General features: G+C 38.5%; 1 protein-coding gene across 1 annotated transcript; it reads right to left on the reverse strand.

The window, feature by feature from the left end:
• Positions 1-5,158: 5,158 nt before the first annotated feature.
• On the reverse strand, positions 5,159-17,531 carry aif1l (allograft inflammatory factor 1-like). Its single transcript, XM_028024815.1, has 6 exons — positions 17,361-17,531; positions 17,118-17,179; positions 14,012-14,078; positions 9,944-9,985; positions 8,491-8,656; positions 5,159-6,487 (listed from the first exon to the last, which is right to left on the reverse strand). Exons 1-6 carry the CDS (start codon positions 17,383-17,385, stop codon positions 6,400-6,402), a joined length of 450 nt encoding a protein of 149 aa, XP_027880616.1. The 5' UTR covers positions 17,386-17,531; the 3' UTR covers positions 5,159-6,399.
• Between the last annotated feature and the right edge of the window lie 1,935 nt (positions 17,532-19,466).

The raw sequence follows: 19,466 nt of genomic DNA on the forward strand, positions 1-19,466 counted from the left end.
CTCTGAGACACTGGCGTTAAATTACACTGGCGTTAACTAAATGATTCCTAAATGCAACTGGTTGGACTGGACATGTTTAGGATTATCAGAGTAAAAGGACTCAAAATCCAGGTGCACACCACATTTCAGGTATTGTTTATAAAATAAATACTGGCAGATTCAGTTGTAAAGTAATCAATTGATTTACAAAATTTTTTGGACTGGCCTATCAAGAGTCTCAAGATAAAGATTAGGGTAACAGCAAGAAGGTCTGCCAAATTCAAAGATGAAAAGCGGTCAAAATATCAATAGAAACATGAACAAAGATAGATAGGAATCATAAAATGATTTAATGCCAGGATACATTTTTGCATTAATTATGCAGAAGAATAAACACAACTTTCAATATGCCATTTTAAAAATAAAAATAAACAAGTTCATTAAAAACACAACTGCTACATTATCTTTGGACCATTATTCACCTCCTTTATCAAGCATGATTTTCAGTGTACATCTGCTAGGACCAGTGGCGCAAAAAGTGGGTATGCAGGGTATGCAACGCATAGGGGCGCTGCACTAGAGGGGGCGCCAAAACCCCGTCTCGAAAAATGTTTTTTTCTTGTTGGCATTTTCTATAATTAACAGAAAGAAATGATCAATAACAGGGGAACAGCACTGATTAGGCGCCCCTGTGCTCCTTCACCTCCCTTCCTGTCGCTCTCCCTTCCCATGCAGGTGGCTGTGCACGCGCCCCTAAGAGTACGCAGGCGCGTTTTTTATTTTTTATTTTAGACTACCACTCGTAGTGCACTTGACAAAATGGAGCGGCAGAAAAAAAAGCTGTCCGGGGCGCAAAACAGAAAAAGTAAAAGGGAGAAGGATAAAGATGTTGGCGGGATGAAAAAAAGCCTTTCAATGTGGTTGAAAGATAGTAGGTAAGTACCGTCAGTGTATTAGCAGGACAGGAGGGCTGTAAATAATCCATCCATCCATCCATCCATTTTCTGTTCACCCTTGTCCCTAACGGGGTCGGGAGGGTTGCTGGTGCCCATCTCCAGCTACGTTCCGGGCGAGAGGCGGGGTACACCCTGGACAGGTCGCCAGTCTGTCGCAGGGCAACACAGAGACATACAGGACAAACAACCATGCACACACACACTCACACCTAGGGAGAATTTAGAGAAACCAATTGACCTGACAGTCATGTTTTTGGACTATGGGAGGAAGCCGGAGTACCCGGAGAGAACCCACGCATGCACAGGGAGAACATGCAAACTCAAGTTAGCTAAAGCTAGCAGCTAGCCTAATACGGAATCGTCCCATATTTGGCTGTTAAAAGTTGCCTCCCCTATTAAACCATTAAGGGACGCGATTTGTTTTGTATTTCTATGAATATCTGATACATAAACATGTCACAGACACATAACCGCGCACTAAGTAAGAATGACCGAAATAAAACTCAGGAAATATTAACACAGGAAAGCTAAAGCTGCTGTGGCGGCAGTGCCCAGCTATGGTCCAACACTTAGCCCTCCTGGGTGCATTTTTTTCACTCATATGTATTATGGATTCTTTAATTAAAGATGAGTTGTTCAAGTTCATGTGTGTATCAGACAAATTAGTCATCAGAGTCACTAAAGCCCTTAAACTCAAAAAGGTTGGTGACCTATTTTACCAACCTTTTTGGCAGGGGGACACTTGAGTTTAAATATCTTATTCAATACCACTACAGTGGTGTTGTGATGTATCTGATAAGTCAGATCAGATGTAATGTCCAATCAGTAACTGTTATCCAACAAGGAGATGATTTAAATTAAAGTTTAATTTCTATTGTAGTTTGACTGCTGTATTTTTTAAGCCTATTTAACACAAAATTTATGTCATTCAGCTGTGATGGTGGAGAGAAAGAAGAGAAGATGATGAAAGAGGAAGAATCAGGACAGACAGGGGAAGGCAACAGGTTGGTCTAATGCAGGTGGAAGTGAGGGAGCAACTAGTCCATCTCAAGCACAAATTTTTAAACATTATTTTTAAAAACGGTAAGATCTGTAATTTTTACAACTAATAATGCTTTTTTGACCACATGACTTAGTGGAGAACACCACAGACAAGGGATGAAGGAGACAGACATGAGGTCAGTGATAGAGGAGACAAGTGATGAGATCAGGTAGGCATTAGGAAAGCAACAAAAACCTATATACCACGATGGTTTGAGTTTCTGATGACCATCTTTGATTGTGTTCTTTTTTTGGGAAAATTAGTGCAGGCAGTCATGGTGAGTCAACCACGAGAAACAGAAAGGTGCAGATGAGGGAGAGGAAGAGCAGAGAGGACTAGATGATGAAGAGAGAGAGAAGCACAGAGCTGCGGAGGAGAGAGCCGAGACAAGGCTTTATTCAGAAGAACCATCTGAATGGCCTTTACCACACAAAATGGGGGACACATTTAGGCAGTACATGGTTGTAAATGGCCCACAGAAAGTTTCTGATGGTCCATATCCAAGATCAGAGAAGAATAAGAGGTGTTTTTCCAAAGCATACTGTTTTCATTTACTGTCTAATGGAGAGAAAGTTGAACGAGATTGGTTACTGTATTCTAAAAATACTAACAGAGTCTATTGTTTTGCATGTAAGCTTTTTGGTGAAGCTAAAGTTCTTGACACATGCCTTGTGGAGGGGTATAATAACTGGCGATGTCTTTCAAAAACACTGAAGCACCATGAAACCAGTAGTTCTCACATAAATGCTTATCTGACGTGGAAAGAAATGGCATTTCGCTTACGCCTAGGTAAAACTATTGATAGTGAACTGCAGAAAACCATGGCAGCTGAAAAAGCACACTGGAGAAGTGTGTTGACTAGAGTTATCGACTGCATACTTTTCCTTGCAGAGAGAAACTTGCCACTAAGGGGGAAAAATTCTCAGTTAGGAAATCCTAAAAATGGAAATTTTCTGGGAATCCTTGAGCTCATAGCGCGATATGATGTAACACTGGCAGAGCATCTTAGAAAGGCTGCCTCCAAACAAACCACTGGATATCTGACATGGTGCACTCAGAATGAATTTTTAGATTCAATATCAGAGTGTGTTTTGAGTAAAATATCTGCCAAGATCAAGTCCTCTAAGTACTTTGCAGTGGAACTGGACTGCACACCTGATATTTCAAAGCAAGAGCAGGCCTCAGTCATCATTCGATATATGGGGGGGCGCCGAAGATATGTTCGCATCCACCTCAAAAATATGGAGTTGCGCCCCTGGCTAGGACTATGAGTAATCTAGAGTTAATAGTAACAGTCCAGCACCAGTTTGTGTTGGTCAGTGATGCAAAATTCCAATAACAATGCATTGATAGAGGTGATAAAGTTTAAGATGTGAATAATTTTGCAAAGCACAGTTTTTCTGTCATCACGCATTATCCACACAACATCGATGCTTTTGCTTGGAGTGTCCAGCAGATGGCAATGTCCATGCATGGCTTTTAAAAACAGGCAAAAGAGTCATGGGCCTTCCTTGAGCATAATGTTTGTACACATAAATAATTTTAAGATATCAATCTAGTTTTAATTCTTAACAAGGGCTGATATTATGCATGGATGGTGATATTTTGGAAATAGCTCATGATTAATCAAGCTCATGATCAAAAAACGAAATAAATCTCGTTTAAAAAGTTGAAAACAAAGAGCAAGATACTAAGATTACGAAAAAAAAGAAGAGCTTAAAAGTAGAAATTAGCTAATAATGTTCAAAGCATGCAAAATAGTAATTCTATAAAACTTATTGGATACATTTGAGTCCAAAATTCACCGTAAGGTAATTGCTATTTACAGGATTGCTTTTTTTCCCTACCCTTTCTCACAATGTCTTAGTATTTTTTTGTCCACAGTGGCTCTATAAGCCTCTGACAGTTTATTACACGCTATAGTGGTTATCATTTTAATTACAGAGGTGCTTAAGGGTAGTAGGCCCGCCTGTTAGCAGGCTTGTTAGAGTCCTGCTTATTATCCTCCATGCTGTTCCACACCCTAGCAACTGTTCTCCCAAATGAGAGGCAGCATAAACGGCCCTTACATACCATCCAGAATATAAAGAAGACTGAAACCAATTTAAAGGACTATTTGCAGCTGGTGACGTTCACGCGAAGACATTTATTGCTTAATCACTCACACACAATGAAGGAAAATTGCGTAAAAGAAAACTAAATTTAAAGCATACCATTGAATCAGGTTAGAGGGAACCAGTATTAAGACATTTTGCTGTAAAATAAATAAAATATGCAATGTGCAGCTTGACATTTTGCTGAAATCGCTTTAGTTTCACACTTACTGTTACAAAACTGCCAAAAATGCATAAAAGTAAACACTGTTATCATGAAATAAATATAGGTAGCTATCAAAGTTTACAAATGTGAAAATTAAAGGGGTACTGCACACCTGCTTGTGTTATATTTGCTAAATAGTGGGGCTGTGGTCAGTTTCAGAAGTCAGAATCTGGAGTACAAAATAGGTAGTTTGTTAGAAACAATGCAACCCTTTAGCATGTGAAAGTTGTTCATTTTATTGTAAATTTCCAAAGAAAGTGCCCTTTGAAGAAAGTGAGAGTCATTAATATTACCTTCCCTAATCACACAGAAGGATTTATTGTCAATTAATACTTGAAAACAAATAAAATGCATTTTAGAAGTCAAAATTTGGACTTGGAAAGTGCTATCCAACCACAAGATGAGATTCAAAATGGCTGTTACCATTATGAAAGTTGCAAGAATCAACATGTGGTCCACATGGTTACACTGCAAAACATGTTATCGGCTTGTATTACTAACTGTGAGGAGCCTAGCCACTGGAGTCAGCAATTAGCGAATCCCACTGGCTTTTCCACTTTAACTACAACATCCTGACCTGTGTGACAAGTTGCAGGTAGCAGAATAAGGCAAAAACAACTGATATGTTGTGGAAAATCTGCACAAACCCATCAACAATCATAAAAACTTCAAGAACACTGAGCTAAACAATGTTTGTGTGGAGAAAAATATGACAAAAAAACCCCCCAACATAAATGAGTTTGAAAATAGAAGTTAACTCCAGCTAGCTAAAACGGCTAAAAACATACATCTACTACTCACAGCCTGCTCCACACATCCCCACGTTGGAAAAAAAAAAAAAGCAATGCAAGAACTTAACAAGCCAGTGTATGAAGAAATTTTAATTCCTTTGGTGTCTGCAAACAATGCACATCTTAACATTAAAATAATGTGACACTCCTAAAAGACTGAAAACAAATCATGTGTAAACCCTGTTATGAGTGAAAGTACCAATTTCACAATAGTTTTGCGGGATATTGATAAGATAATGGGCGGATACATACGGAGGCACAAATTACAGAAAATGTTTTACAAAAAGTAACAAGTTAAAAGGTTGATAAAATAGAAGGGAGACAGAAAAATCAAAGACATATCACACACTTATAGTGAAATAGAAAACAAGGGTTAGTAAGCAAAGGACAAAAATTAACACTGTAAATACCATTCGCTCATAAATACAAAGCAATCACTTATTAATACTATCATACCTAATAAACATAAATTCACAATTTCCTGGAATTACAAAGCTAAAAGTGTTTCTACATGAAAGCATGTGTGCTCTTCCTCCTTTCTGGAACGGCTAAAGCCTTACAGTATCTGCAGGTTGAGGCACTTGGAAAGAACATGATTGTACTTTATGTAGGAATTGTTTTTTGTGTGTGCATTTGTTCTGCTTTGTGTGCCCGTATGTGAAACGGTGTCCAAAAAGAGCAGCGGCTTAAACCTCATCTGAAACTGGATCTAAACAGGCTGGTCTTCAAGCCATGCGCCGAAACTCAAACTCTTCCAGTTAAGAGTAATCTCTTTCTGCTCATCTCGCCAACAACTGTGAGGGAATTTTCAAAAGGAAGGTCGTAGCACCTTGGGTCTGATGATCAGGGCCAGTGCTGAGGACGGTGGGGAAAATGCATTGTAAAAACTGCTTCTTGTTATTTGATTTTCCAGAAGTGACCTAATCTTGCATGGTTAAATATGATTTTCTCAAATTAAGTAAAAATAATAATAATAATAAAGATGGAGATGCAACTTTTATAGAATTATGAGTGTTCCCTTAAAAATACAACCATAAAACACTTAGTAAAAAAAATGCAACTTATCAGTTGGATTACATATACAACTATCACTGCTACATTTGATTTAAAGGGAAAACAAAACATGAATATTCACAGTCAAACATCTTTTAGTGAGTTTTAGGCTCGGTCTTCCAAATGACAGAAACCTTGCACACACCACTTGTTCACAAAACATCATCCTTGATCCCTGGTTGCACAATAATACAATTATTCCATGATGTTCCACACAGCCACAAAAAAGTCCCTCTGCTCTGCAGTCTGACATCAAAGTTTAAGGCAGGCTAGTGATGTCCCGTTTAGGAGGGGGTCCGTCTGGCTTGCAGGGGCTGCTGCTGGCTTTATCTTCAAAAAGCAAAACTCTGATGGGGACAAAGAAAGAAAAAAAAAAGGGATGAAACAGAAAGTAGAAAATACAAAAAGTTTTTCATAGAATCTCTTAGATGCATTGGAGATTATGGGACTTGTGTCAAAAGGTTTTCAAGTCCTCTATTTACAGACATTTTTGTACTTTTCAAAGTCTGGAAAACAAATATATTTCCATATTTTTCCAGACTGTATCTTAACATTGAGAGGAACAATGACAATAAAATAGATAAATAAAACAAATCTGCTAAAATAACCATATTTTGTTCTTTTACATCATGTGCTCCATAATTGGAGATTACATTTTCCAAACAATTCTTAAAAGTCAAACAACTTGGAACCAAAAATGATGCATGGCCACTGCTCAACAAATAAAATACAACAAATTAAATAAATTGATTAAAAAAACCTTTTCAAATACAAAAATTAGTCAATGTAAATAAATGCAATTTCAAAATGGATTTATAAAAATCTACCGTTACGGCTCATATGATGACAAGTGAAAGTAATAAAAGGAAACCTGGAATAACAAAGAGGATAGCAGCTTCCACTTTACACAGAACAGAAAAGGATCTGACATGAGCTATTTAGAGTGAATGCTTGCCTTTAATTTCCTCTTCTGGAAAATTCGGCAAAGCCCCACTAATCCCAGAAGGATCAATGATCCAAACGAGTAAAGCGACACTACTTTCACTTGTCTGTTTTCTTTCTCCTCTCAACACTTACTGATAGCATCTCTGCTCTCCAGGACAGCAGTATGCCAAAACAGATGCACAGATGCGTTAATGGTGTACAAACAACCCCAAACTGAAAAAAACAACAAAACAAAAGCAAATCCAACATAATCACTTGCTGTTGTCAAACTATAGTAACTCAGTGTCCTTTGCCCTAATGCTAACTAAGCACTATTGTGGAGTCTGCCCGCAATTGTTTTCCTCTAACGGGAACTAAATAATTTGCTGTTCTGCCAAATGCTTTGAAAAAAAAACAAAAAACAATTCTGCTATAAATTTGTACCCCGAGCTTCGCCCTCATACTTCCTCCCTTAAAAGATTAAAACAACATGACAAAAGAAAGGCTTTGTAAACAATCCCTCTTATCAGCAACTCCAGTGGACTGCAGGCTGTTTAAAGAGCACACATTAAAAATGAGCACACACGAAAAGTGGTATTTTTCTGGTAAATTGACCCTGTCAAAGCTCAGATTTGACCCTGGTATTAATTTAAGCCAGGCTGCTATTTTTAAAGCAAAATGTATTTACTAGTTTACCATTTTGCCATCTTACAAACAGCATAAATAAACAGGATTTCTGGAAAGCAGAGCTTATCTTGCTAGAATACAAACAAGTGGAAAATAGAAGCAGGAAGAAATTAGACTTTTATAAATAGCATGCTGTGGGATTCGGCGGGATTATGGGATACGCTCCAAAAAAAAAAGAAAGAAAGAAAAACCAAACATTTGAAGGCAAAGTAGAAAAAGTTTTGCATTCTGATAGATGTTTTTGGGATTATGAGATTAGTCTGGGTTCTGGGGTCCAGTCAGCTTACTGACATGCAGCATGTGGTTTGGCATGGCTGACCCAGCACACAGCTGCTTTACAAGGCTTAAACCAGCTATATTAACCCATTTAAAAACAGAGCAAAAAAGGATCCAATGAGTTTCTGATTTTTTTTTCCCCCTCAGCTTTTAAGCGACCGTCAGTGGTTAATCAGCCTAGACTCAGTTACATAAGCCTCTAATCGCAGCTAAAGCAAAGGGTGTTGACTGTGGATAGGCTTTCCAAATGGGTTTTGTTGCTATGGTGACTGATAGCAAGTAGGTAGTGACATCACTGCTCATCATGACTGATCCCACTGCCCCCTGCAGATGGATGAAGCAGGTAAATGTCAACACTGAACATGCTCTCAGACATAACGCACACTGATCATCAGTAGGTTAATCACAGCTTGCAGAGAAGCACAAGTAGTTCTTTTCACAACTAATTCACACGTTCACTTACAGTTTGAGCACAGCTGATCGCTTGCCCAGCATCATCTTGACAAAGTCCCTGTAGTTGATGGTGTTGCTGCTGCCGCCGCCGGTCACTTCGACAATCATCTTTTTCAGCTCCAAGTGGGTCTTGGGCACTCCCAGCTTCTCCATCATCCGCTTCAGCCCCATCAAATCTGAGAAGATGAAGGGAAATAATTACATTAGCAGAAGTTCTTTTGCCATCAGTGGATGTTATGTTAATAAAATGTCAAACAAACTGGCTCAAATTGATTAAACCAGTGTTTCATCCAACTGAAGGAAAAAAAAAAATTGTGCTTTTTTTTGGGTAGTGCTTGGCAATAAATTGTCCCAATAATTATTGCCATAAATAATATTATTGTGCTTAGACCATTTTCAAGTACCTTATTGATATTGGCAAAATAATAAAAGTTCACTCTCTCAAATGCCAACAAACTTTCATTTAGCAAAGTACACTTAACACTGGAAGTGGAAGATATTTTAAATATCCAAAACAACAACCAAAAACAATAGCATGTGAAAACACACCCAAAGCCATAAGAACAATGGATTATGTCTCTGTAAGCAAAATTGATCTTGAAAAAAAATTAACCATCAAGATGGAAATGATTAAGCTCATTTTAATTTAACATGCGTTTATAGATTAATCGCTTGTTACGACAGGGTTTCTTGGCAAGATAGAAAACATTTAGAAAGCAGCTTTACTGTTACATATAAGCGTAAAACTTGTACATAAATGTCACAAAGCTTTTCAGAAATGAGATGCCTCAAACCTACAATCAAGGAATAGATGCTTATTGCACTAAAAAGTATCAGGTCATTTACTGTAACAGATTCATAAATTAGGAACAAATAAAAAGTTAAGTAAAGCTTGACCATTGACATTAAGTAGTACTAATGAGAGTAATTAGTCTAATCCTACACCAAGAATGAAAGAGTATTTAGACTAAACTTTCTGATGAAAAGTAAGTTGAGATTAGATATTTAAAAAATAAAAAGCCAATGGTGTAAAACTACATGTAAAGCAACACAATTCTTCAGGTCATTCTAGAAGAAGCAGCTGGCTATTGAGACATGCCATCCCAGATCAGCTGCATGGCAGCTGTGAACGACAGTCACCTCTCTGAAATCTGGGTTTACCACAGCAGTAGATGTGAACAGGAAAAACAAAACTCAAGTTAGAACTACAATATCAGCATCTGCAGACAAGCTGGAAGCGTTCAACACCTGTTCACCTCACATCTGCTATGGGCCGAGTGAAGGAGTCTCACTTTACATCGAGGTCACAACCGTGACACATGAGCCTCTCTGAGGCCAGACAACACACACACAAACATGTAGCATTAATTACTGTTCCTTTCTGTCAACACTGCACTTTGGTCAGCCAAGCTGACAATTGTTATGCAAGGGCGGCAGGTGTTTTATAGCTGGTATTTACTCACCAATCTCTCCTTCATCATTCAGGTCAAACTCAGCATATTTATCTGCAAAACAAACATACACAGGATTATTACTTACAGTGGGAGTTCAATCTCACCTCACACTCCACATCCTGTAGTACAAACAACAATAACTGAGCTGGCATTTGACTTCTCAGCAAAATTCTTGACACACACTGTCCACGGGTCACACTCTTAAGACTGACAGTGAACATCTCAAAGTGAGAGCCATGAGCAGATGACAATAACAGGAGTTTGGGGAGCTTAAATACTGCGTGTTAGGTTGGGATCTGGAAAAGACAAAAAAAAAAAAGTTTAAAAAGTGCTTAATCTTCAAAAGCAAACGGGATGGGGAATAAGTGTGGGCAAAAATCAATAATGATCCTAACGTTTGTATTTTTGGAGTTTGGAAGAATGCCGGAGTACCATGGGGGAGAACATGCAAGCTCCATACAGAAACACCCTGATTGGTATTCAAACCAGCTTCTTCTTGCAACAGAACTAGCTATTTAATTATCCACAGAAGGTAATACAGCTTTTTTAAAACTAATGCTAAATTCAAATAGCTTTGTTGTTTACAAATTAAATGAATGTAAAAATTATCCAATGGGAAAACATCTTCACTGTTATGATGATCTCTATTATTATTAACCAACATATTTTTCTTTCATCACACCACCATTGTTTGTGAGCTTTAGTGTCTCAGCCAATGAAAATATTCATCCACTGTAGAAATGGAGTGCAAGGAAAGTCCGTTCAACAGGCCAAATATATTGTTGTTTAAGAATTTGAACGTACAGCACTAAATATTGTATTCAAAGAGTCCTTTGCGATTCTGATGCCGCACAAACTGATATTGTGATGACGATTCTGTTTCAGTATATTGTGCAGTTCTACTTAGAAACTTAGAAGTTGTTTTTCATAGTTTCTTTAGTTAATAGGTATTTGGAGTTAAATAGAGTATTTTTAACTACGCTTGCATTGCCTTAAAACATCACATTTAACACTCCAGCAAGGAGGCATTTCTGTGTTTCTTCCCTCCTTCTACTTCCCTAGAAGACCCCTTTGGTCAGATTACTCTTGCTATTTCTGTCCCACAATAGACACTCTGTGTGTGTTGGAAGAGAGAGAGGGGGGTGCTGTGTTAACTGTGTGAATCGTTGGGGAAGAGGGACAGGACAATGCCAACCCTGTTCATAAACACTCAGGAGGGGGCCTCCATGCACACACACATGACTTTTTGAGAGGACCACTTGTTGTAGTGCAGCCTGTTGATCATCTGCAGCCTCAGAAAGGGGCTCAACTCAACACAACTCAAGCCTTCAGTTGTTGCTCCTTTCTGGATTCCTAAAGCAACTGTTGGAACAAAATGACTAATGTGATGCAATGACTTTAGTTTTTGCTCATTTGAACATTTTGAGTCACCGAGGTGTACTTTGATTAGTGAGTTTACTCCCGTCCACGTTTTCAACCAACTGTTGTCTGAAGAAGCTTTTCATTTTATAGAGGCTTGCTGATAAAATAGCTGAACCGGACGATAACACAGGAGATCATTTGTGCCATTTTGGCCTGCTGACAAAGAATGTTTCCCATGCCTTCATAAGACTGAAGGACAATGGCCGAGGAACCAGATGGAGCTGCAATAATGGCATCTTTTCATCTAAAACATATTTTGAATTCAAGTCATTATCTTTATTTTTTGGGATATTTGAGACTGCTAAATAGACAATTATACTGTATGTGCACTCAATGTAACTAAATGCATATTTTTAATGAATTGTGATTACCAAGTAAACAGAAGTTTTCTCAAAAATCTACACATAAATCTTAAGTGAACAGATTAGGAAAGTTCATTAGTAGAGGTTTAAGACATTAAGTCCAAATTTGGGATGTACTTAGGTTATAGGATCACAGTACAAGTACAAACCTTAGACTTATTTTTCTTCCTATAAAAATAATAAGCTGAAAAATTTATTTGATTTGGAGTACAGCTTTTTCCTAATGACCAGTCAAGCATGTGTCTTTCACCCAATGACCACCGGAGATAGGCACCAGTTCCTCCTTTATGACTTTTACCAGATAACTAAGTATAGATAATGGATGGATCTTCCTATTTCAGTTAACTTGGGATCAAGTTAATTTAACTTAATAACCTCAACCAAATTAAAAACACACAGTAACTAGAAAACACCAGCACCTTGTTCTTGCCAGGTCTCTCTTAGAAGTGAAATTTTAAAGGCAATGAGACATTTACCCATGTGTATAAATAAGAGATATAAAATAAAGGACATTGTTGCCTTGCAGTAATAGAAATCTGGGTTTGAATCTCAGCCTTTGTTAAATAAAGTTAGGATGCTTTCCCCATACAACATATAAACATGGGTTTCTTGTAGGTACTCCAGGATCACCTCCATGGTCCAAAAAAAGCTTGTTAGGTTAACCAACTTGTGTAAATTGCCATCTGAGTGTGTGTGCACGATATTTATTTGTGCTGCCCTGGTGACCCATGTAAAGCCCAATGACTGCTGGAAATGGGTACCAGACTTAAAAATAAGCAGGTGGGTGTTTAAGCTTCTGTGCATCATTAGTGTTAGTAATTTTTGCATTGCTTTGAGAGCATTGCAAAAATTACCAATCACACAGCTCGCGCCTGTTGCCTTGCGTCTGCATGTTGCCTCCCGCGCTGCTGCTGCTTTATCTCTGAAGTTATTTCAGCGCGGATCCCGCTCGCCTCCTTTCACTCAAACTGGACACAGGCTGATTTATATGGATATGTACATCAACCCCCAGTGAGAAATTATGTTATGGAGAACATCAAGGTAAGAGTTTAAAACAAACCACATTAGCTCTGGTGGCGCAGCTCTATGTGAACCACAGGAATAACTTGTAGTCACGCTTTCAGTCATGCTCCTGATGGAGCCTCTGACTTAATTTGGATTAAACAGAAGTGCAAATAATTGATATTCATTTTAATTGTATTTTTTGATTAGTTGTTTTTAACACTAGTTGTGGGTTTAAATAGCCTTTCACTGGCGATGTTTTTCCGTAACATATAATTATCCAGTAATATTTTTGCTTTTCCTGTCGACTTAACATCTTTTAATACAAAAACATGGTGGGCCGCCTCGGTTCCCCGACCACTGGGCTTAGCAAGTTTTCTGGGGGAAATCCTGCATACACACACATTATGATTTAATGCCAAAAGGACTCTTTTGTTTTAAAAAGAAGTTTGTCACCTCAAAAACCTGGTAAAATATTTTACGACAAAAAAAAACAACTAAATTAACAATTATACATGCAAATGATCAGGAGAAACTCAGTGCAGATTTAATGTATAGAAGGAGACTTCAAAGTGGTAAAGATGTGAACTGATGGAAATGTACTGGTTGCCAATAGCTGTCCGGGGGTTGACCTTTGGGTCACTGGGACAGTATGTAAAAGAGGAGGAAGGGGAAAAAAATAAAAAGAGCAACCTCCCAGGACCTGGGTGCTGTTTATATGTCACTGCTCCATTTCCTCCAGCAGGCCTACGCTCTAAGTAGGACACTGCGGCATGTTCCCCATTTCCAGAACTTATTAAGCTAAATAGCTAGATGTCACTCTCTCATGAAAATTATAACCAGAATTTACATTGAGCAAAGAAAAACAACAACAACAACAAAAACAACACCAGATGCATACATGTGTAGTGGAGGAGTGGGATGGTGCTTGCGAATCATGCAACTTTGTTTCTGTAATTAGCTAGCAGCAATGTTTTCTCTGTTCCCAGAAGCTCAGAGTGTGCCCAGCAAGGTTCTGAACATTGAAACAACAAGCGGAGGAACGCCCCGGCACATTCCTCTCAGCCCACTGAGAACTTGGCCCAGCAAATCTTTTTGGAAATCACAGCAGTCCGTCTTTCCCACAGAGAAAAGCAAAAATGCTCACGACCAAAGGGGCCGACGCAGACCGTGCAGCGACTAAACAACTGCTGAAGGCACGACAGCAACTAGAAGAAAAGCACACTTCCTTAAAGGGACAATCAGACTAGTAGATACTAGAACAGCTGACGTGAAGAGTGGATTTACTCACTTTTTAAGCTTTCCAGCTTCTCTGCCAGGCCTTCTTCATCCCTGTATTTCTGGTCTTCCAGGTATTCCTGAGAAAGATGAAGAGGTGATAAAACTGAAGGAAAATGGGGGGAGGACACATAAAAACAGTTTTTACATATTAAGAAGAAACTGAAAAACATTAATACTGTTATGACACCTTTCCTTAAGTTACCAGGTACTCACAAATGGCATTGATCTAATTGTATCTTATCTCACAGTGCTTTTCATCCTGCCTTGTCACCACTTCATTACTGGGGCACCTCATGAGGGAGTGGGAGTGCCTGAAGGGAGCCATTCTAATAAAATGATAATGGTGCAATATGCTGTGTGGGAGTCATCCACCACCACCAACACAGAGCAGGGAAGACAGAGCGAGTCTGTTTTTCTGCGTTGACCTCGGCGCGACTTTGAAGCTTGCAATCAAAGAGGATAACCATCGCAACTGGATGGTTATCAGTGCAGACTGACTCAGCTGACTGCAGCCCTCCCACAGGAAAGTCTTCTCACAGGCAGGAGCATGCAAACACATCCCGACAAGTGCAGTGCCTGTACATCACACCGTGAAATCTATTTTCCGCCAACAATGCCTCGCATGAGTCAGAACAAAAATATTGTACTTCTGTCTCAAGATCCTTATTGAAAGCTCTCTCTAGATTTCCCCTTGTCAAGATTTTCTACAAATTCTGCACTTCTAGAGTTTCCCTGCAGCTTTTGCAACATTCTGGGCAATAGAATACATGCCTTCTATTTCCCAGGTTTTCTTTTTAGCATCAGAAGCAACTTTTATCAGAATCCATTAGAATCTCCAATTTGAACTGCATTATTCTAAATGCCCACAAGCTCATTCAATATATTAGAATATTACTGGTTATGAAGTGCATTTATTTTAGTAACTATCGACAAGTGAAACACATTAAATGGATTAATTAGATTGGCTGATTTTTATTTCTCTTAATCACAGTGATTTGTTTTTGCCAACAGCTGATGAAAACACAATTAAAATTAGAATATTCCACCAGAAAAAGAAATTCTTCGAATCGGAAATGTGGGCTTAATAAAAAGTGTGATTAATGTTTACTTAAAGGCTATTTTCAAAGGTATTTTTAATCTAACAAACGAGACTTGTCAGGACGTATATTCTGATTCATTGAATATTTTAACCTCATATTGTACAAGTTTGTTTAAAGTATGTGTTTTTGCTGTCAGTATCTCTTGTAAGTTGAGAATGTTTTACTGGAGCACACATTGTGTGTAACAATTTGAGCGCACCTGTGTGTACTTTAACTTTAGTATAAATACAGCAGTTCATAAACACGTGGATCATGAAGACTGTTATACAACCCAGACGGATCAGGGAGAAGTTTATAACAAAGCGAGGTTATAAAACAACAATAAAAAAAGTTCATTATCTAGAGAAGCAGTACAATGGTAATTGGAGGAGCAGCAGAGATGCGTAGCTCAGGTGAGAGAATATATCAAAAATGACCAAGTTATGCTTTCACAAATGCTGGGTTTTATGGAAGAGCCAGTCATGAAAGAACGATATTTGTGGAGTTTTGCACAGACCAAGTAGGGGACAAGAAAGTCACGTGGCAGAATGAGCTCTGGTCAGATGGGACACAAATGCACCAGAATTTTTCCACTCTTTTTGCCAAACAACAGAAAACCCAAGTGCACATAATCTTGAACACACCATCACTGTGGTGAAACATGATGGAGGCAGCGTCATTGTGTGGGGAAGCTTTTCTTCAGATATGATGGACAAGCTGGTCAGAGTTGACAGGAAGATGGATGGAGCTAAAAACAAGGCGACACTGGAAAGAAACCAGTTTGGCGACGGCAGATTTCAGACTAGGTTGGAGGCCTGCCTTCCTGCAGAACAGGCAGTCTAAAAAGTCCCCATGGAAAACTTGCCATGGGGTGGCTGAGATGAAAGCATCTTATTGTGTCTGAATAAACCTAGACAGACCAAAATCAAGTAGATAATCTGTATTGATGTTGACAGACACTCTTTATGAAATCTGCAGGAGATTGAGGCATTTTTCCAAGGAAGAACAGAAAACATTTCAGAGTTAGGTGTGCAAATCTTGTAGATACATATCCAATAAAGTGTTGCAGCTGTAAATATAGCAAAAGCTTTGATTTAGAGGATTTGAGGACATGTGGCATACTTTTAGCTTGAACATAAATTAAAAAAGCATGCATCCTTTTCTTCTTTGTGTTGGTCTACTACATAAGAGCTTACTAAAACATAGATTTTTTTTCTGGTTGAAACAAAAAGTATGAATACTTTTGGAAGGCATTGTGAATATCCTAATACATTTGTCCTTCTGTACTGTAAAATGAGACAGATATCGAGCAAAAGTTAATGATTCGCACACCGTTTTGAGTTATTCTCAGATCCCAAAAGGAAGAACCATTGGGCACGCTGGGGTCATCTCACCTCCCATTTCTCCAATTACCAAACAAAGAACGCGTTATCTTCAGATAACGGGAACAAGGAGTGCCATGCAGTAAAATGTAACAAGCTGCAGCGACTGTTTTCCATGCGGCTGCTGCAGCTGTGAGCAGATAACAGGCGACAGGCCAGGGTGTATAATGGAGGGAAGCACAGATTATGGGGAAATCTGGTTAATCTGAGGGGCCACTGCAGATATCTGACGAGAACAGGCCTGGGCGCGAAACAAAGAGCCCATTCGGACACCTGTTCTGCCATGATGGGAAGGAGGGAGAAGGCAGAGCAGCTACAACAGATCGATGTGATCGGGTCAGAGGGAAACAGTTCCCAAAGGCATTCATGTGCGAAGGTATGCGGCCATTCAACAAGTGCCAAGACACTACAAGGTGGCAATAAATCAATAAAAATGAATTACTGTCATTGCAGCGGCCAGCTACACTCAAATATGAACTATGTTTCAGGAATTCATCAATCGTAGGGGCGGTGAGGAGGCTCCTCTGCAGCGAATCCTCGGCAAGCCGCCGGGGCTGCTGCACGTTCAAAAACAAGGCCAATGCCAAGTCAAGTGTACACGACCTCATTAACTCAAATGCTGTCAGAGAGGCTCGCAGAAAGACTACACTCCTACCTTATTTATTTCCTCCAGTTTCTGCCTCTGCTGCTCCTTCAACAGACCGAAAGCTTTCCCACCTGCAAACAAAAGGAAGGTTAAGGTTATTCCAACGATAAGTGCAATAATGCCGCCTCTAGCGGGTCTTGAATTGGAGCCAGCCGGCCTGCGACACTCTATTGTAAAGACTCAACGCTTTAGCTAATGGCAGACAACCAAAATATATATAAAAAATAATTCCGAGTCGCTTTTCTTCTTTACCTTGCATGTTTTTATTTGAAGGCATCCTGGAATTTATTGCTGAGGTTCAGAGACAGAGAAAATACTAAAATATCCGGGCCAGCAGACTGCCGCAACTGTACGCTGGGGTATTATTCCTATTTAAAGATTGGGCTCAATGGGCCACTCTGCACCGGCGTCAAGTGTGACGCAATCATAAACGAGGCATCCGGCCGGGCTTTTCAAAATAAAGTAGTATACCTAATAATTCTAATTACACTTAGACATTCATTCTTATCATTTATTAATAAACATGAACTTTGCAGGTTATATTGTAGTCATAATTACGGATAGAATAATAACTTATACAGGTTGTTTTTATTTTAGAAAACAACATTATAGAAATAGCATAACAGTTTGTAATTAAATTATTGGTTAATAATCCTCCCCTCCCCTCATAATATAGCAACCTTTTCTTCCTACTCTTTGAACATACCACCCACTTCTTGTTTAGATGTGATTGCCTTTATGGAATACCAGTATAAAATAAGCAGCACCATTCTCAAAGTAAGTCAGGGACTAGGTGAACTAAGGAAAAAAAAAAACACAACTCCCCTTTCAGATAAACATATAACAAAGTACACTTGGTCACCACTCTCTAAACATATACACAAAAAGGAAATGTAATCATTCTACAAGATATAATCACCTAAATTTAAATTTATAGAGGCAAGAAAAAGGATTATGACATAGAATAATGCATACATTTGAAACATAAACTATAAAACCCTACTACTATCAGATATTGATTAATAGTAGTTCTAAGAGCTCTATATAGGCCTTTAGTCAGATTCAAACTGTATCTGTTTTCATTAAAGAAACTCAAAGTGTTTATTTACCCACAACACTATGTTAAACAAAAGACCAGAAATGGTTTATATAAGTCCATTACTCACCTTGTAATGTCCGCACACATTCTCACCTGTCAAAATAAGTTGATGTCGACCTTTATTTTGAAGGTAAAAACATCTAATTTCCGGTTTTATTGTACAGAAACCTGTCCTCAGGCTAGAACTGATGCTGAAGTAGTAAATCAGGGCATCTTACGCTTATCACGCTGACGCTCGCCATCATGTGGAGCATGATAAAACTGCATAAATTAAGGGCGTCACCCATTCATGACAGAGATAAATGAAAATGCTTCACAAGGAAGGCAGACTTTAAGAATAAAATTAAGTGAACAAGACAAGTATCAACCTGCTTTCTTTATATTTAAATAAAATAAAAATAAAAACTCTAGATCAAACTCCTACGTTATACTTTTAACCGTTTAGCACGTTGATATATTTCGTAAATAATAACAGTATCTGTTGCATTGGAGATTTAATATACTTTCATAATTTTACAACTAAAATTATAACTTAGTTTATAATTTGTTTTACATTGAGTTTTGCATCCATTTTATTCCTGGATGTAAAATTTATATCCACGGACTCATAATATGCCATACAATGATGACATACTGTGATCTTAATTGAGATCAATTGAAAAAAAAAAAAAAAAAAAAACTTCAGCAAAATAATGTATCATCTCTCCCAAACTCTTGCTTTTGAAATAACAACTGTATCTTGATGTCATGAAAATGTATTGCCTTCACAAATTTGCCCATGTTAGATGACTCGCTACATGTTCTTCTGGGGAAAAAAACAAGAGTAAAAAAAAAATTAACTTGAGACACACATACTGTTCTGGGTCAAATTGACCCGCTGATTAAAATCAAGATAAATGAGTCATGCAGAAAGTAATTATGTTTTTCTCCACTTCTGCTGAGTGTCCACTCAGTGTGGGTGGAGTTTGTCCACGGGAACAGAAAAAATTCCCGTCAAAAGTTGTGTGAACAACTGCTTTCTCGCAGTTTCCTAGTGAAGTAAAGAAAATAGTGAGAAAGTGGGCTTGTGTGTGTCGGGGTGTGCGTGTGTGGGTGTGCGTGTGTGGGTGTGTGTGTGGTGAAATATGGTTCATAGCTGCAAGGAAACATATAGAATTGGACATTTTTTTAAATCTTTTTTTGCACTTCAACTTGACTGCCGGGTCAAATTGACCCGAACAGTATCTATGTAAAAAGTAGACGCAGGGGGGGTTACAAAT

Source organism: Xiphophorus couchianus, chromosome 8, assembly GCF_001444195.1.
Source record: "Xiphophorus couchianus chromosome 8, X_couchianus-1.0, whole genome shotgun sequence".
Classification (NCBI taxonomy): Eukaryota; Metazoa; Chordata; class Actinopteri; order Cyprinodontiformes; family Poeciliidae; genus Xiphophorus; species Xiphophorus couchianus.